Below are 15,826 nucleotides of genomic sequence, written 5' to 3'. Positions count from 1 at the left end.
TGAACATTTTCTGTTTATTGGCACTATCAAAATAATTCAGTTTATTAAAACTTGTATTTGGGAATGGTTACACTGAAATAAGAGGAAAAATTTGCTTTATTATTTCATGATCATTTAAATAGTAACTAATTCTTTAAACACTGTATTCTGGGCACATTTTGTCTGAATCTTTAAATTGGAATGAGTCCAATAAGAGCAACAAGGATAATCAGGTAGCTGTATCAGAAAAACCAATGTGGTGCAGTGATGAAGAAGTTATATTAAGATTGGAAAGGCCCAGGTTCAAGTGCACCCTCAGCTATGGAAACTACCTGGGTAATTCTGGTCTGTCAGCACAACCTGTCTCCCAGGGTAAATATAGGGATAAAATGAAGGGATGTAAGCTACCATGTGCTCCTAGGAATGGCAGGCTATAAATCTATCAAATAAATAAAATCAGTATGTTTAGCCTTGGTAGGAAGAGGCTAAGCTGGATGTGATAATACTGTACAAGTAATTGAAATGCTATTCTGCAGAAGGCAGTCAAGGCGTCTTCTATGCTGTCCCTAACTGCAGTGTATATACTGAATAATAACCAAGCTACAGAAAGAGAGATTCTGGATGAATGTTACTAAAAACATACTAACATAATAGTTTAATATCAGAACCAACAACTTAATTGACCTAAGGGGGAGTAGCTAGCCTTATGAATAATTACACAAACTATCCAGTTTATGAGTGTGACAGAGATTTCAAATGATGTTTATTAAAGTGGCTAAGACAGTACATCTTAGCTGTCAGTGTGATATTACACACCGTGATTATGCTACTGGAATGAAATAGATACAACTCAGTTTTGGCTCCACGTATCTTGTAATGGAGATACAAGTATTATTTTCTTCTTTTATGATGCTTTCCTTCATCTCTGAAACAAAATGAAAGACAGTATTTTTAGAAAAATCTCATCTTTTCATGAAACTAGGGTTTAACCTTTTAATGCTCATGCATACTGAAATGAAATTGAAATATATACTGCTGTTTTTGCTGATACTTATCTTTTGTTACCTTTTTCATCAGCTACTTAGAATACAGAATCTTGGAGTAACTCTTTTCCCCTCAATCTTAAATCAAACTGCACTGAACAAAGTGAGTCAGTTTCAGAGAGAGGTCACAGTACTGTGCTATATAAAGGATGGTTAATTTACCAATATTTTTTCTCTCCTGTTTTCAGTGTCTCCCTTCTCCTGAAACTGTTCTTTGCTCCAACAGAGGAGAATCTGTTATTTTTCTCCAATGTGCAATAAGGAGACACAGGAGAGAAAAATATTCTATTCACTCTCTTGCAGTTAACACTCACAGTGACTGTTCTTAAAGCACAAACTAAAATTTACTTAAACACTGTTTACTAAATAAACTGTCCAGATTCACAGAATGCTAACCCATAAAGCATGGTTTACAATGTGACTGAGCTAAGCCACAAATAAGCAGACCACATTTTGGCTTAGTTTGGTTGTGTGAACACAACCTATATAACACTTCTGCCAGTAGACTAAATGATGGTTATTTTTAATAAGATAACATATAAGTAATATCTTATACTGCGAATATGAATCAACGTTATTAAGAAAGCTACTTGGTTCAGTTATCAGAAATTTACCTCAGAAGTGTCACAGTATCAAAACATAGCCAGTCCTGACATTCACATAACCCTGTTGCTTATACAGTGTATACTTCATAACTATTATTATTATTATTATTATTTATTTATTTATTTTATTTTTTTTACAGGTATAGCAATGTATCTAAGTAGATGAAATTATCCAGGCCACAAAAGAGGTTTGGGGGACTAGTAAAGAACTCATTTTTAAAAACTTTCTACCATTTAAGGCTTAATCCTACACTGAATAACACAATTTCCAATTAAAAGCTACATTTAGTCACCCTGATTTTATGAAGAGAAGTTATTTTGCTTATAAATCCTGAATGAAATCCTGCCTTAAAATCACAATTAGTTGGAGAAATATTTCATCCCTTTCTATATATTTAGTAGTCAAAACAGAATCCAATGCCATTTTATGTGCAAAGCCTTTATCCTTTGATTTATGCCATTTCATAATCCATATATTCCCAACAGCATTTTTTAAAAAAATCATAGCCTGTTATATGCCAGTTGAAGTAAGAAGACAGGAATAAATTCATGGAAGTCTACAATGAGTAGTTTATTTTAACTTGGTCAGCCTAAGTAACTGATGGCCAATTTTGAAGTTACTTTTAATTGCTTTATTAAAGGATTTTTTTAGTACTTTCCCTGAAATAGGAGAAATTATGACCTGCAGATTTCCATATTATTTGTTTTAGCTGGTTATTATGAAATCTGTTTTTTAAAAAAAATATATGGTTGAATTTGGAATTGATTCTGGTATCAAATTAGTAATATCTTGGACAAGTATAGGAAGACTTAAAGCCAGTAACTGAATGAAAAATGTGTGAAATTCTCTCCTTTGGATTAACACTGAATGTAACCAAGTTAAGTATGTTCTGCAATCCCAGCCTGTGATATAATATTGCATTAGTTCAACAAAAGTCAGAAACCAAAGAGGTTACTTGCCTCTCTCTTTTCCTTCGGGAATCTCTCTCTCTTTCTCTTTCTCGACTTCTTTTTCGTCTGCCTGGACTTCTGCTGGAATTCCTTCTATGTCGAGAATAATCAATATCCTTTGAACTTCCACAAGATTGTCTGGAATCAGCTGACGCAGACCTTCGCTCTTCCTTACTAAAGAAAAGACAGTAATTATGCCATGGCAGTGATCTCGATTGTCAATGTTGGGGATGGGAGTGGGTGCTTATTTTGCTCTCAGCGAAGAATGCCACTGATGGCAAAACAATTAGCTGCACAGAAATAGTGGAGGAGAGGACTGGGCTTTAACACATAGCCCACGATCCCAGCTGAAATTACTGCATCCCCACTGCTATCAGATCTCAGCTGCACCAGAACTAACGGGGAGTAGAGGGAAATGTCTACTACTGTATTGTTTGCTCCACACTGTCATTTGAATGTTGTATTGCCATTTAATGATGCCAGTGCTTAAGAAGGTGGTCAGTGAATAAAGTTGTGTTTCTAATTCAGTTCAAATTATGAAAAATCTTTCTGCAAAATATTGCAAGGAGAATGCCATTATTTTTAGTGATATTTGACCCTGCTCTCTGAATGCTATTGTGCTTTGCAAAGACAACTTGCTTCTGCCACTTGTCATGACACAATATTTAAACAAAACCCAGCTTGTCACACATGCATTCTTGACTTCACTGAATATTTCACAACTATCAAAGGACAGATGATCTGTTGTCAGTAACTGGCCAACATTCCAATTCTAAGCAACAAAGCAAGAAAGAATAGAGTTTCTACAACTTTTTAAAAATAAAATCAGTAACATCACAAAAGATAGGTATTGGGCAGAGCGGAAGAAAACTGTATTGAACACTGGGTATAGCATGATACCCATGATATGCAGACATAATCTGAAAATAATTTATTATAGTTCCATTTGAATTAACAGAGGAACAAATAAATGCAATTTCTTAAGTTACTGCCAATTCAGAAAGCAGTAAGGATTTGGCAACAATAATTCATACCTTCCTGAAGACTTTGCTGAAAAAGAGGATTTTTCATCTTCATGAACTTCAGTATTTCGGTTCTCTTCCTGCCAATGAGTGGCAAGTTCTTCCATGTGTACCCCAATCACATCTCTGATTACCTGAGTAAAGATCAGAAATGCTGATATTAGATAAAATATTAAAGTTACGACAGAACATACTAAATAATCAGATGGAAAACCTCCTTACACATAACTACACTGATATGATGATTTATGTGTAATTTGTTTATATTCATTCCTTCAACTGTGCCTCTACCCAGCATCCTTTTTTCTCTACACATTTCTCTACACACTCCTTTTTTTGTTTGGTTACTAATGTGTTCCAGTTGCTATAAAACTTTGTAAAATAATTGGCCCAATATAAAATATAAAGATAAAAAAGCATATAGAAAGATAATGTAGCTTGTTAATATTGTTAATGTTGTATTAAAAATTATCTTAAGCAATTATAGAGAAATTGGAACAAAAGTAAAAGTAAACATCCATCAATGAAGAGCTAAATATTAGAGCTGGCTTATAAAACAACCATTAGAGAGATGGTCACTAGGCCTGTACTACATTTATCCATCCAAATATTATTCGCATTTTTTGTCATGTGCTGGCTATAATTACCCATCCCTACTGGACTGGCAATAGTAAAACTATGAACTATAGTAAACCTAAGAGTGCTACAATAATTGACACCAAGTATTAAAGGGTCATAAACTTTTTAAGATTAGGCAAATTCACCTTATTGCAACCTCCAATGTATTACTACAGCAATAGCACATACACACTGGTATCTTCAACTCACAGTATTTTTGGAAAACTGTTTAAGGTATTTCATACATAGATGTTTTTAAATTCATAAGGAAATATTTTGAGACAAAATGGCTCCTAAATTATATAGACCTCACCTCTGTGTAGGATTTCTTTGTTATGTGAACATTCTTAGCTCTGTATGATTGCCGCCGTCTTTTATAATCCCGCATCTCTGCAAGAATTTCAAGATGAGATTTTGGACCTTTCTGGCCATCATCTAAAAGGGAAAAAAAGTATGTTAGACACAATCATTCCAGTGCATGTATTTAGTAATATATGTACAAAAATGAAGGCCATATATGATAGATAATATCAGCAAAGGACTGTAACCTAGACTACAGTTTCACTAGGAGGGTTCTTTCAAGATAACTAGTAAAGCAAATTAATGTCACTGCTGTGATTGCAATCTCTGTCTCAGCAGTGGAGTAAAGGTTGATCACCTGCTGCAGATGCAGCAGGCCAGTTCATGTCCCATTAATTTTAATTCAAGTTCATTAACCTAGGAATGTATAAGAAAACGGGGGGATAATATTGGCAGCCCAATTTAACAGAGAAAAAAAGGATGTCTCAGCAAGAGGCATGTTTTGTGATTTTTAGGTATCGTACAAAGTACAGCTGTAGAATTTGCTTCCAGACCTTGGCTGACTTTTGCTGCCAAATCTACAAACAGGTCACTGTCATTTTCTGTCAGTTGAGATCTTGACCTCTGGTTCTTTGTCTCTGCAAGGACGTAATCATAAATTGCAAGGCGGTCAGCTTGGGTCAGATCACAGATGTAACGCTTGTGGTTTTGTGGAACTTCCACAGGCTGAGATGAATAAGCTCCTAAAATGTGAGAACAGGTTGGATCTATCAATCAAAACCAACACAAACACCAACGTACTGAATTAGAGGAATACCTTCCATTCTACTAGCAAGAATTCAAAGTTCATTAGAAAAATAACATGGCATACAAAATTAGATGTAACCTTTTTCCTCCCAGAAGAAACATCAGAATTGAGCTATGATTTGTTTTAGTTTGTTGCTAGCCTCCTTCCTTAACTTTTCGGTAGAAAAAGTCTTGTCATCACAAATCATGGTAACCTTGGCTAACCATGACAACGACTTGTTGGCCAATACATTCATAAGTCATCTAGCTGGTTTTGGGCCTAAGGTGGGACTACAGCTCATGGTCTCCCGGTTTCTAGCCTGATGCCTTAACTGCTACACCAGACGGGCTCTCTCCATGGGTGAGACTAATAGGTGCTAAACCAGTTTTATGTTGCAAGTGGCCTGATGGCAATTTGTGATGTTTCAGCTGAGGCTAGTGACTTCATTTGACCTATTACTACTATAATTAAAGTCAGGCTATTTCCTCCCAGGACAAACTGGCATTTGCTAAGAAAGGAAGTCACCCCTCTTATATCCTTACAGTAAGGCTTGTAATTTAGGGGGCTGAGGACTGCACTGTGTCTTTAAGTGAGATGCTGAGGTAACACTGTAGAAAAAGAGAGTTAAAATAAGACGAGAGTAAGACCAGACAAATATTAAATTCAAATAAAAAATTATTCCCATGTGTTTAGTAAGCTTCCCCCTTTCTCATATCAAAAATTATATTTCAGCAGCAATCTGTGGAGGACTGGGGGCTATACCCAGTTTTTAGGGAACACAGTATTCTTGCCCTATGGTACGGTATATGCTTAAACTTCATTGAAGCGTCTCATTATTTTCTGTAATATATCTCATTGTCTCAGCAGGATTAAATAATATGCTCGAAATCATAGTCCCAATTTTGGATTTGCTGATGGAAATGATTTCTCTGTTAGGGATAGGCTGCATGTTGGCAAAACAGAGTGACTGAGCCCCATAAAAGCAAATGTATTTAGTAAGTTCCCAGGGGACAGAAAAGGGAGATAGAGAGATTCAGTGAGAGGAGTTCCTGATATCAGAACATTATTCAGCATACGAAGCAGGGCAAGTAAATAAAAACCAAAATTGGTGCTCAGAATCTCAATCAGCACCACAGTTTTTATGCCAAGCAGATGTTGGTGGACCCCACAATGAAGTAACTTAGCTTTCACTTACCTGGGCAATAATTTCCACACTCTTTAGCCATGGCTTTTTTAATAATGTCAAATTGCAAATCCTTATCTGCAGCAAAATAAAAGATGACACAGGAATGTTAATTATACTTCTATAATCAATAAATATAGTGTCTGAAAAACACAGGCTACACTTTTGCAGTACTGAGCAATGTTAACGATATATTCAGAAATTTGTAATATTGGAAATCATTTGTTTTCCTAGTCATTTTTAATATTCCAGACTCTTTGAATCTTACAAAATCAAGAGAAACAAAAATTACAGATTTTAAAAAAACAAGTCTTGTGATAGACAAACTAATTCAGTTCATACATCATGTTAAGCCACAATATTTTTATCTGTTTGTCGGTTTGAGGTGGTTGGTTTTCACTTGCCTTATTATGATCCAGCTAATTGTAGCTTATTTAATAACCATCATTAACCAAGCATTATACAAAATAATCTCAAACCGTCTCTTTACAGTATGAAGAACTCCTCTGTATATGCTGATTCTGAACCTTGAAAATAAAAGTATTTCAAAAATGCAATTTAATTTGCATTTAACTTCTAATTCTAATCTAGATAGTAAATAGACTCCTTTTAAGCAAAGAGATGAAATTTTATACTGAGAGCATTATATCAAGATTTTATACTGAGAATAGGTGCAAGAATTGGTCTGATGTTTTTATTCTCACTTCTAAGAATGTCAACTAGCATTTGTGTTACTTTTTGGTACTGATACTTTAATATTTATATTTATTATCACATTCATACTCACCCATTTGAACTTTAGGAATTTTGCCTTTTTCATAGAAAAAAGTAGAATCATACATTTCAGCCTAGGAGGCAAAATATATGTAAAATAATACTATCAAATGGAAATGTAGTTGGTCAACTACCAGCCTTTGAAATTAATAGAAAATGCAAACAGATAAAATAGCAGATAAACACACACACTATAATGGACTTCACTAATAAAATATTCAATTTCCTAATTCAGCCTCATAAATGGTCTTGTAGATCCTTAAGACTGGTACCTGAGTTTCAAAACTGTACTAGAGTCACATCCAGTTCTCACTCTCTTTATAATTTTTCACTATATTGGTGCACAGCACAACTCACCGGATGCAGGAGGCCCTAAAACCCAACCCTGCCTTACTGGGGTTGGGTTCAAACGTGCTCTTCCCCATCCAGGCCCCACAGCTTCCAGGCACTGACGCAGAACCTCCACAGTATCACTTGACTGGCCAGAGGTAGAGATATACAGCTGAGTGTTATCAGCATACCAATGATACCTTATCCTATGCTAACAAATGACCTTACCCAGTGGCTTCATGTAGATGTTAAACATTAGTGGGGAGAGAGCTGAACCCTGTGGCACCCCACACAAGAGGGGCTGTGGGGCAGACCTCTTCCTCCTACTGGAATCAACAATGGAGGAAGGAGGAAAACCAGTACAACACTGTGCCCCAATTCCTAACTCCCAGAGCCGGTCCAGAAGGGTATAATGTTTGATGGTATTAAAAACCACTGAGAAATCAAGGAGACCAAGGATGGATGCACTATCCCCATTCTGTTCCTTCTAGAGATCATCCACAAGTGGAACCAATGCCATTTCAGTCCCATAGCCTGAAATCTGACTGGAAGGAGTCCAGATAATCCACTTCATCCAGACCCCTCTGAAACTGCAAGGCAACTACCTTCTCAACCACCTTCCCTAAAAAGAGAAGGCTGGAAACTAGATGAAAGTTGTCCAAAACAGTCAGGTCTAGGGATGGCTTTGCGAGGAGTGGGTGGACCACTGCCTCTTTAAGTGATACAGAAGTTTAATTTTATATGGTGACATAAGTGGCCTTTGTGGAACCAAGACATTCTTACCAGTAAAGATTATGTTACAGGCAGGTTTTACTGATTTTTATTTTAACTTTTAAAAAATCAGGTGGGACAAGATCCCTGGGCACCAAGAATATAAGCAAGTACAGTGGTACCTCAGTTCACGAACGCTTCTGTTCACGAACAATTCAGTTCACGAACAGCTCCGGTTGCAAAATTTTGCCTCCGTTCGCAAACTCCGCATCGGGTGACGAACAGGATCCGCGGCCATTTTTCCTCCTGTGACACGTGGTCACGGCTTCCTGTAGGGAGGGGGACTCTCCCTCCAAGCAGTAACCGCCTCCCCACCCGCCTTCCTGTCCTCCACGCCAGAAGTCGCGTCGAGCAAGGTTAGCTTTCTCTCTCTTCGTACTGTACTTTGTGTCATATTTTTGTGGTTTAAAAAAAAACATATGGTTCAGAACGGATTAACTGTAATTACATTGAACCTTATGGGGAAATTTTATTTGGGACGCAATAAAAAATCGGGTCGCGACCAAATTCAGAGGGGTCAGAACGGATTAACCGTGTTTACATTGAATCTTATGGGAAAATTTGATTCGGTTCACGACCAATTCGGTTCGCGACCAGAGTCGCGGAACGAATTAAGTTCGTGAACCAAGGTACCACTGTATACTGGCATCCACAGAAAGCATGGTATTTATCCCTTATCTAAGATTGTGATAACCTTATCATCGGTGTAATTCTGGAATGTATTTAAAGTAAACTTTATAAAAAATAACAAAACACTTGCTGAAACTAGCAGAAGTACTAGAATGAAGTAAAAGAACCATAAGAGAGCAAACCAAAGACAGCAGCAAAACAAACACAGCTTCTACTTGTTCCCAGTCACGTTTCTGGATGTAAAAGCGAGTCACAATATAGCAAATTACAGTCATGGTTTTGGCAGCAGGTTTCTGGCAGGATGGGAAGTCTTCTCTAAAAGCTATCACTGCTCTCCTACCACTAGCAGCTATCAAATCCTCTCCCCCATCAGCTGGGCATCAGGAGAGAGTGGAGGGGCTCAATGAGTTGTAGGAAGAATAGCCTCCAAATTGCTCATCCATGACTTTGATTTTAACATCTGTATTGATTTGCAAACAATGTGTGTTATGGATGTTTTGCAGTAACAAATTTAGAGAAAAAAAATAGTCTGGATGTCCATCTAAATGGGTATCCATTTCAAAAATCTAAAGCTACCTTCTTTTCAAAATAATGGAAAATATTTTCTTCTCATCCTCAAAATATAAATTTTAAAAGGGGAAAAAAACAGCAAAGCATTACCTCTTCCTCTTTAGAATATTCTAGTTTCCTCAATCTACAGGATATCATATGTTTTTCCAGGGAAGATTTAGGCATTTGGTGATTAGCATCATAGGGACAGGTCACTTTCTCATACTAGAGAAAAAGAAGAAAATACTTTTTAGCATGAAGCACAGTGGCAAGACTTCTTCAGAATAGTAGATACGTTTGACAGCAAAACACGCTTTTTCATCTTTCAGTTCCCCTGTGCCCTATCTGATAAAGTTGTTAAGGGGCTGAACTAAAACAAAGAAACTGCAAGTTCTAGTCCTCCCTTAGGCATGAACGCTTTGAGCCAGTCATTCTCTCAGCCTAACCTTCCTTATAGGGTTGCTGTTGTGGGGCAAATAGGAGGTGGGAGTATCATTAGGCACAAAGCCAGCTGGGTGACCTTGGGCCAGTTACTCTCTTTCAGCCCTAGGAAGAAGACAATGGCAAGCCACCTCCAAAATCTTGCCAAGGGACTAGTCCAGGCAGTTGCCAGGAGTGAACAATGACTCAAAGGCACAACCACCCCCAATAATAAGTATTAAACTAGCAGGAAAACTGTCAACTATGAGATTAAAGAAAGCAAGTTTCAGATCTCCTAGATGAATGAAATGTTCAAGAGCATCTCCTTGCTCTCCCTCTTTTCCTCTCACTCAGCCTTCACCAGAAATGTTTTAAAAAATGAATCAAGAACAGATTAAGCATTCTCGAATTGCAATGCAGTAGAGAAGGGATAACAAACACTAACTTAGACAAAGGCTCCTCCAAGCTGAGCTGAACTCCTGATGAACATCCAAGTAGTTTTCTTGGCAGCAATACATAAATGGTTTGCTGCTTCCAACTTCCAGGCATTTTTGTTTGTCTTCCATGTTTACTCGGTAGATGCCCTTATGATTCCTGGTGCTCTCCCATCCAAGTAGTCCTACCCAGGCTCTATCCTGCTTAGTTTTTGGACCATCAACCACTTCTGGTTACATGCTGCCCCAACTGGCTGCCTGGGCAAGTCACTGCAGTTTTCTTGGCAAGATTTCCAAAATGGTTTGCTATTGCCTCCTTCCAAGGGCTGAGAGAGTGTGACTGGCCACAGTCACCCAGCTGGCTTTGCGCCTAAGGCAGGACTAGAACCCACCGTCTCCCAGTTAATTATTGCAAAATCACACACGTGGTCCCAATATAGTAGAATTGTCTTATTTGAGCTGCAAAAGTCCGGATGATCCCTAGATGGCAGCAGAGGGATGCAGCAAATCCCAACTACGTCTGGTGGTCGTCCAGATTTGCGCAGGCCAGGCAAGTAACCCCGTAAGAGGTTTGGCAGAAGCTGTTTGTTGCACGGAGCTGAATCAAAGCTCTTGCTGAATGCCCTTCCTTCCTCGCCGCGTGAGCAGAGGGGCAACGCAGCTCCCCCTCGCACCCTGACCCGCTGCCTCTCGAAGGGAGCCTTACCGGGGTCCCAAACCACAGGGAAAACGACAGAAGACTCTTCCCCACCGGGCTGTCTGCCGCGGCAGCCATCTTGGGAAAAGGCACTCTCGCTTCAATTTCGCCCAAATTCAGGGGCGACACCATCTTCACTTCTGGCAAGGTAACGTCCTACTTTGAACCTGGAAGCTTCGCTGGGTCAAGATAGCCATTTCTAGCGAAGATGTCTAGGATACTACCGACCTATAATAATAAAAAGTGCAGCTACTACAACAACTAACAAAAGTCGAACAAAGCTTCAAGCTCCCTGGCTTAAAAAGCATTCCGCAGTGGAGTCTCGCGATATTTTTTCAGCTACGCCCGACCGTGAGAGAAGCGAGAGGAACGGCCCCTGTTGGCGGACTGAAGCAGTGCAAGCGAGCATCTTCAGCAGACGTCAGAAGGATCATTGACTAGTCAAACATTTCCGATGCGTTAAGTGGCCAGTCTTTTCTTTCTGAGATCTGAACGGGTTTAGTTATGCCTAATCAGTCTAAGATTAATGCTTGTTTTTCGTTTTCGTGTATATTTATATATATTTTTTAACCGTTGAGAAACAAGCTCAAAAAAGCACATCAAAGTTTAATTTTTCTCCAGACTTTTGAAGCTGAATGCAACCAGTTTTACTTAACCAATTTCATACTTAATGCATTTTTTTTGCTTTTTTTTTTGCATTTTTTCCTTATTAATTATAAATGAAAGCCAATTAATGGTCAGAAACTTCATTTTCACGAAGACGGTTAATGCATTTTATATTGCTTCCCTTTAAACCATACAGTATTTCTCAGCATCATTCATACAAGCCTCTTGTTTATGCTCAGTGCCTAGATTTTTTTCCTGATTTATACAGCCAATGAATGTTATAGGCATCCTCTCAAAAATGCAGTTTACAGTAGTCACAAATTAAGCTAATTGAATTCTAAAGTATAGTCCTGCAATAGGGGTAGGGGTGGGGGAATGGGGGCAGTGGGAGAGAGAATCAAAAATAGTTGCACACCACATATTGCCATGGCAAACAGAAGATATGATTTAATACATTATCATACCAGTATATAGTGTGATACTAATCTAGTCTGGCATAGTGGTTTAAAGCACCAGGCTAGAAACCAGGAGATTTGGGGTATCTAGGGTTGCAGTGCCAGCACATCTGGAGTGCACCAGATGGAAAATTGTATTATTTATAGTATTTCTGACATGGGGCAATATACTTGTACCCAATCATGTCATGTACTCGGGGAACTTAGTAATTGGAGATAAGGAAATTGCACTCCTGCACACAAAAAGAACATTATGAAAAAGGGTGATGCTAAAAGAAAAGAAAATGTCTGTAGGAAGTAACGGGAGCTCTTTTAAAGCCAGATGCTTATAATGTGAGCTGTGAATAACTACTAATATGAATTACTGACATTCTGATGAATGAAATCAATGGGAACTAAGCATGGACCATACAGAAGGCACAAAATGGATTGGGAAAGAAAACAAGTGAAAAAAGTACAAATGAGATGGAATATACAGCATCTTCTGCTGAAATGCTTTACTTAATTACCTATTAACCTTATTTATTTATTTATTTATTTATTTATTTATTTATTTATTTATTTATGTGTTTTAAATGTTAAATGACAGTCTCCTAGTGGGTGGAAGTGAAGGACAGCCCTTTGATGTCCAGCTGAGTGAGTCAGGAAAGACATTCCTCCTAAGAGAATGACAGCCATTCTTAGTGCAGTGATGAGCTTTTTTGTGATCTTTAAATGTAATTCATTATAATAATGTTGCTGGGAATATGTTATGACTATTAATTTCTCATGTGATTTGTATTATCTAACAGCATTTGTTTGCATGCACCTTCCTAGTTGGTTGGAATCAGGCAACAGTATGATGGCCTGCAAGGCAGTCTCTAGTTTCGAAGACCTAGCTTGGATAGTATGAATAAGCTTGGGGAAAAAGTGGGCTTTGATTGTACTTAATAGCAAACTGCCCAATATTTGTCACGGTATTCTCAGGAGTCTTCTCCAACACTGAAGTTCAAAAGCATCCATACTCTTCCTACCTTGCTTCTTCAAAGTCCATCTTTTGCTTCCATAGAGTATGGCAGGGAATACCATGGCTTGCACGATTCTGATCTTCGTAGGTATAGATCAGTGGTTCCCAACCCTTTCTATGCCCTGTACCTCTAGGAAATTGATTGTTTGCACCCCCTACACAAGTAATACCACATTTGAAGATGTGGTCCCCAAGGCACACTGGCAGCTGGCTGAGTGATGACTTGTGACTCATCACTAAGGGACACAAGCCACTCTTCATTGCACTCCCTGAAATTCCATCTCGCACCCCAGGTTGGGAACCCCTGCTATACACATATCACGGCATCTGAATATCTTTCCCAAGGCCTTCATGCCTGCTCTAGTGGGTGCTAGTCTGTGGCGTATTTCTTGACTGCTTGTTCATTTATTGTTGATGGTTGATCCTAAAAGGCAGAAGCTGTCCACCACTTCAGTATCTTCCTTGTCAATTCTAAGACTGACTGTTCTATCTGTTGTCATTAGTTTGGTCTTCTTTATATTTAATTTTAGTCCCATTTTATTCACTGTGAATTTAATTGTTAAGTTTATTAAATCAGGACCATATACGTAACAGCATAATGTGCCATCTTCTCATTTTTAGAGCACAAAGACTTTCAAAAATAGATAACTCATATCCTGGATTCATTCTTTAAAATCAAGGAGTGCCTTTCTTTCCAGTTACATACGATTATCTTCTCTGCTGTACCCCAAGCTCAATAAAGCCAAAGCTTTTCATAAGGTCACAAATTCCACATTTTAGGAATATAATTCAACATCACATTGAGATCCATAAATATATTTTTTTATAAAATTATGTTAACATACATATTAATTTGAAACTTTGAATTTGACCTATAATAGAACAAGATCAAATCAAGCAATGTTTCTCAACCTTGGCAACTTTAAGATGCGTGAACTTCAACTCCCAGAATTCCCCAGCCAATCCACACATCTTAAAGTTATCAAAGCTGAGAAACACTGAGTTAAAATGTCTTTACATTGCTAACATAAAATATCTATTGTTCATCTCTTTTGTTCATCCTTTTGAACACACACTCTGAGGTCTCCAGTTGACCCAAAAGAATATTTCATTTTTAAATCATAAGAAGTGTATTTTGTGTTTTTAATACATGAATCCATTGATTTTCCAAAACTGGATTTTTCATTCTTCCTTTCACAGATCAAATACATAAGTAAAACTTTCATTTCACTTCTTAACAGCATATAAAATTGAATTGTTGATTTTCATTCAAGTTCAGCATCTCTTAGAGAAGCTAAAATTCCAGGTACTTGGAGGCTGCTACGTATCTAGGTCATACTCTTTAATTAATACGTTTCAATTGTGTATATTGTCAAGTGTATATTGAAGGCAAGTCAAACTGAAAAGACAATACAGGTAGGCATTGTTTAGTGACTGCCTCGTTTAGCAACCATTTGCAGTTACAATGGTGATGAAAAAGTAACTTTGCGACAAATCTTCACATTTATGACCTTCACAGGTCTGTAAAGCAAAGGAAAGTTGCAGTAAGATCATAAGCACATTCATGGTTTCACTTAGTGACTGCTTTGCTTAACAACCCCGTTGCCAGTCCCAACTGTGGTCACTAAACGAGGACTACCTGTATCTCAAAATCTTTAAAACAACCATTAAAAATCAACTGATTAAAAGTATTAATTCCTTGTTTAGCCCAAGCATTCCAATAAAACATTATCCCTGTTATTCTCATATCTGAATCACCCCACAACATCAACTTCTCATGTGATTTGGGTCAAATCATAGCAGTGTACCTATCTGTAACCAAATATGCCTAGCAGCTTTCACAGCAGGAAGTGAAGAACCCCGTTTAGTACACCTGGACTCTAACTGCTGCCAAGATTTCAGAAGTGTGACACGTTTGCTTTCCAAATGGGCCCTGCAGCTGTACCTGACAGCTGGAAGAATGCCGTTTGGTTACTTTATGCAAAGGGAAAGGTGACTGTAACTATAAATGGCTAGCCCAGAGCACTCGCCAAGGCATTGGAAGAACTCTGTTTGGAAGGATATGAGAAGTGAGAGTGAGCGGTGCAGCTTTATGCTGGCCAAATTTCTGCAGGTCACTGAGAAATTACAAATGTGAGAAATAAAGCCTGATTCTGTGTCAGAGCCATGATTAAGCATAAAGAACTCCTCCAAGTGAGGTGATGCTGAGCCTTAACTAGACTTCCATAACTCAGTATATTTTCCCTTCCTTTTTTCCCCCTTTCCTTCTTCTCCCTCTTTTTTCCTCTCTTCCCCTTTTAAATATACATATACCATTCTATGTTTTATTTTGCTACTTCTTAGTTATAATTGGTTGGACCATAATTGTCTTAATCCCAACAAACCCTAGCAGGACTTCAGCAAGTATTGGACTTAATATAAGTTAGCATGGCTTTACAATCTCATAGTGTTTTATAAATTCTAGTATTACTTATGCCCTTTTATAGTTATCTATCCTAGTTATTTATTGCATTTAGATTATTCATTGTAAAATAAATTGTAATTTTATAGGATTCCTTGCATTTTAATTCCTGTACTCTGTAATTTTACATTAATGATTCTATCTTTATTCTATCAATATGACTTTTTATTTTTATTTCTATTTCAGCATAATTGTTATGTTATTA

The 15,826-nt window shown here is 37.7% G+C and overlaps 1 protein-coding gene across 3 annotated transcripts; it reads right to left on the bottom strand.

Annotated features, from left to right (window-relative positions):
* On the bottom strand, positions 1-11,425 carry SNRNP48 (small nuclear ribonucleoprotein U11/U12 subunit 48). Of its 3 annotated transcripts, none has more exons than XM_088131534.1 (9): positions 11,103-11,425; positions 9,654-9,767; positions 7,276-7,336; positions 6,501-6,566; positions 5,073-5,261; positions 4,532-4,653; positions 3,613-3,734; positions 2,588-2,748; positions 1-904 (listed from the first exon to the last, which is right to left on the bottom strand). In XM_088131534.1, exons 1-9 carry the CDS (start codon positions 11,223-11,225, stop codon positions 801-803), a joined length of 1,062 nt encoding a protein of 353 aa, XP_087987660.1. In that variant the 5' UTR covers positions 11,226-11,425; the 3' UTR covers positions 1-800. The 3 variants fall into 3 exon arrangements, with proteins under 3 accessions (XP_087987660.1, XP_007442361.2, XP_087987661.1); XM_007442299.3 differs by having other exon boundaries at positions 2,588-2,752; positions 11,103-11,424; XM_088131535.1 differs by lacking the exon at positions 11,103-11,425 and adding an exon at positions 10,408-11,083.
* Between the last annotated feature and the right edge of the window lie 4,401 nt (positions 11,426-15,826).

The sequence above is a fragment of the Python bivittatus genome, unplaced genomic scaffold (genome assembly GCF_059951505.1).
Source record: "Python bivittatus isolate LINGU-HERP-01145 unplaced genomic scaffold, Pbiv_v1 ctg000960_np1212, whole genome shotgun sequence".
Classification (NCBI taxonomy): domain Eukaryota; kingdom Metazoa; phylum Chordata; class Lepidosauria; order Squamata; family Pythonidae; genus Python; species Python bivittatus.
Note: the sequence above shows the minus strand (reverse complement) of the source record. Positions and strands in the feature narration are given on the sequence as shown.

Excerpts from the sequence above, each read along its gene's own strand:
- SNRNP48 (XM_088131534.1), bottom strand. The coding sequence starts at position 11,225 with ATGGTGTCGCCCCTGAATTTGGGCGAAATTGAAGCGAGAGTGCCTTTT. Across the intron at positions 5,262-6,500 it reads GTGTGGAAATTATTGCCCAG|GAGCTTATTCATCTCAGCCT; the intron begins GTAAGTGAAAGC and ends CTCACATTTTAG. Across the intron at positions 905-2,587 it reads TCCCGAAGGAAAAGAGAGAG|AGATGAAGGAAAGCATCATA; the intron begins GCAAGTAACCTC and ends ATTTTGTTTCAG.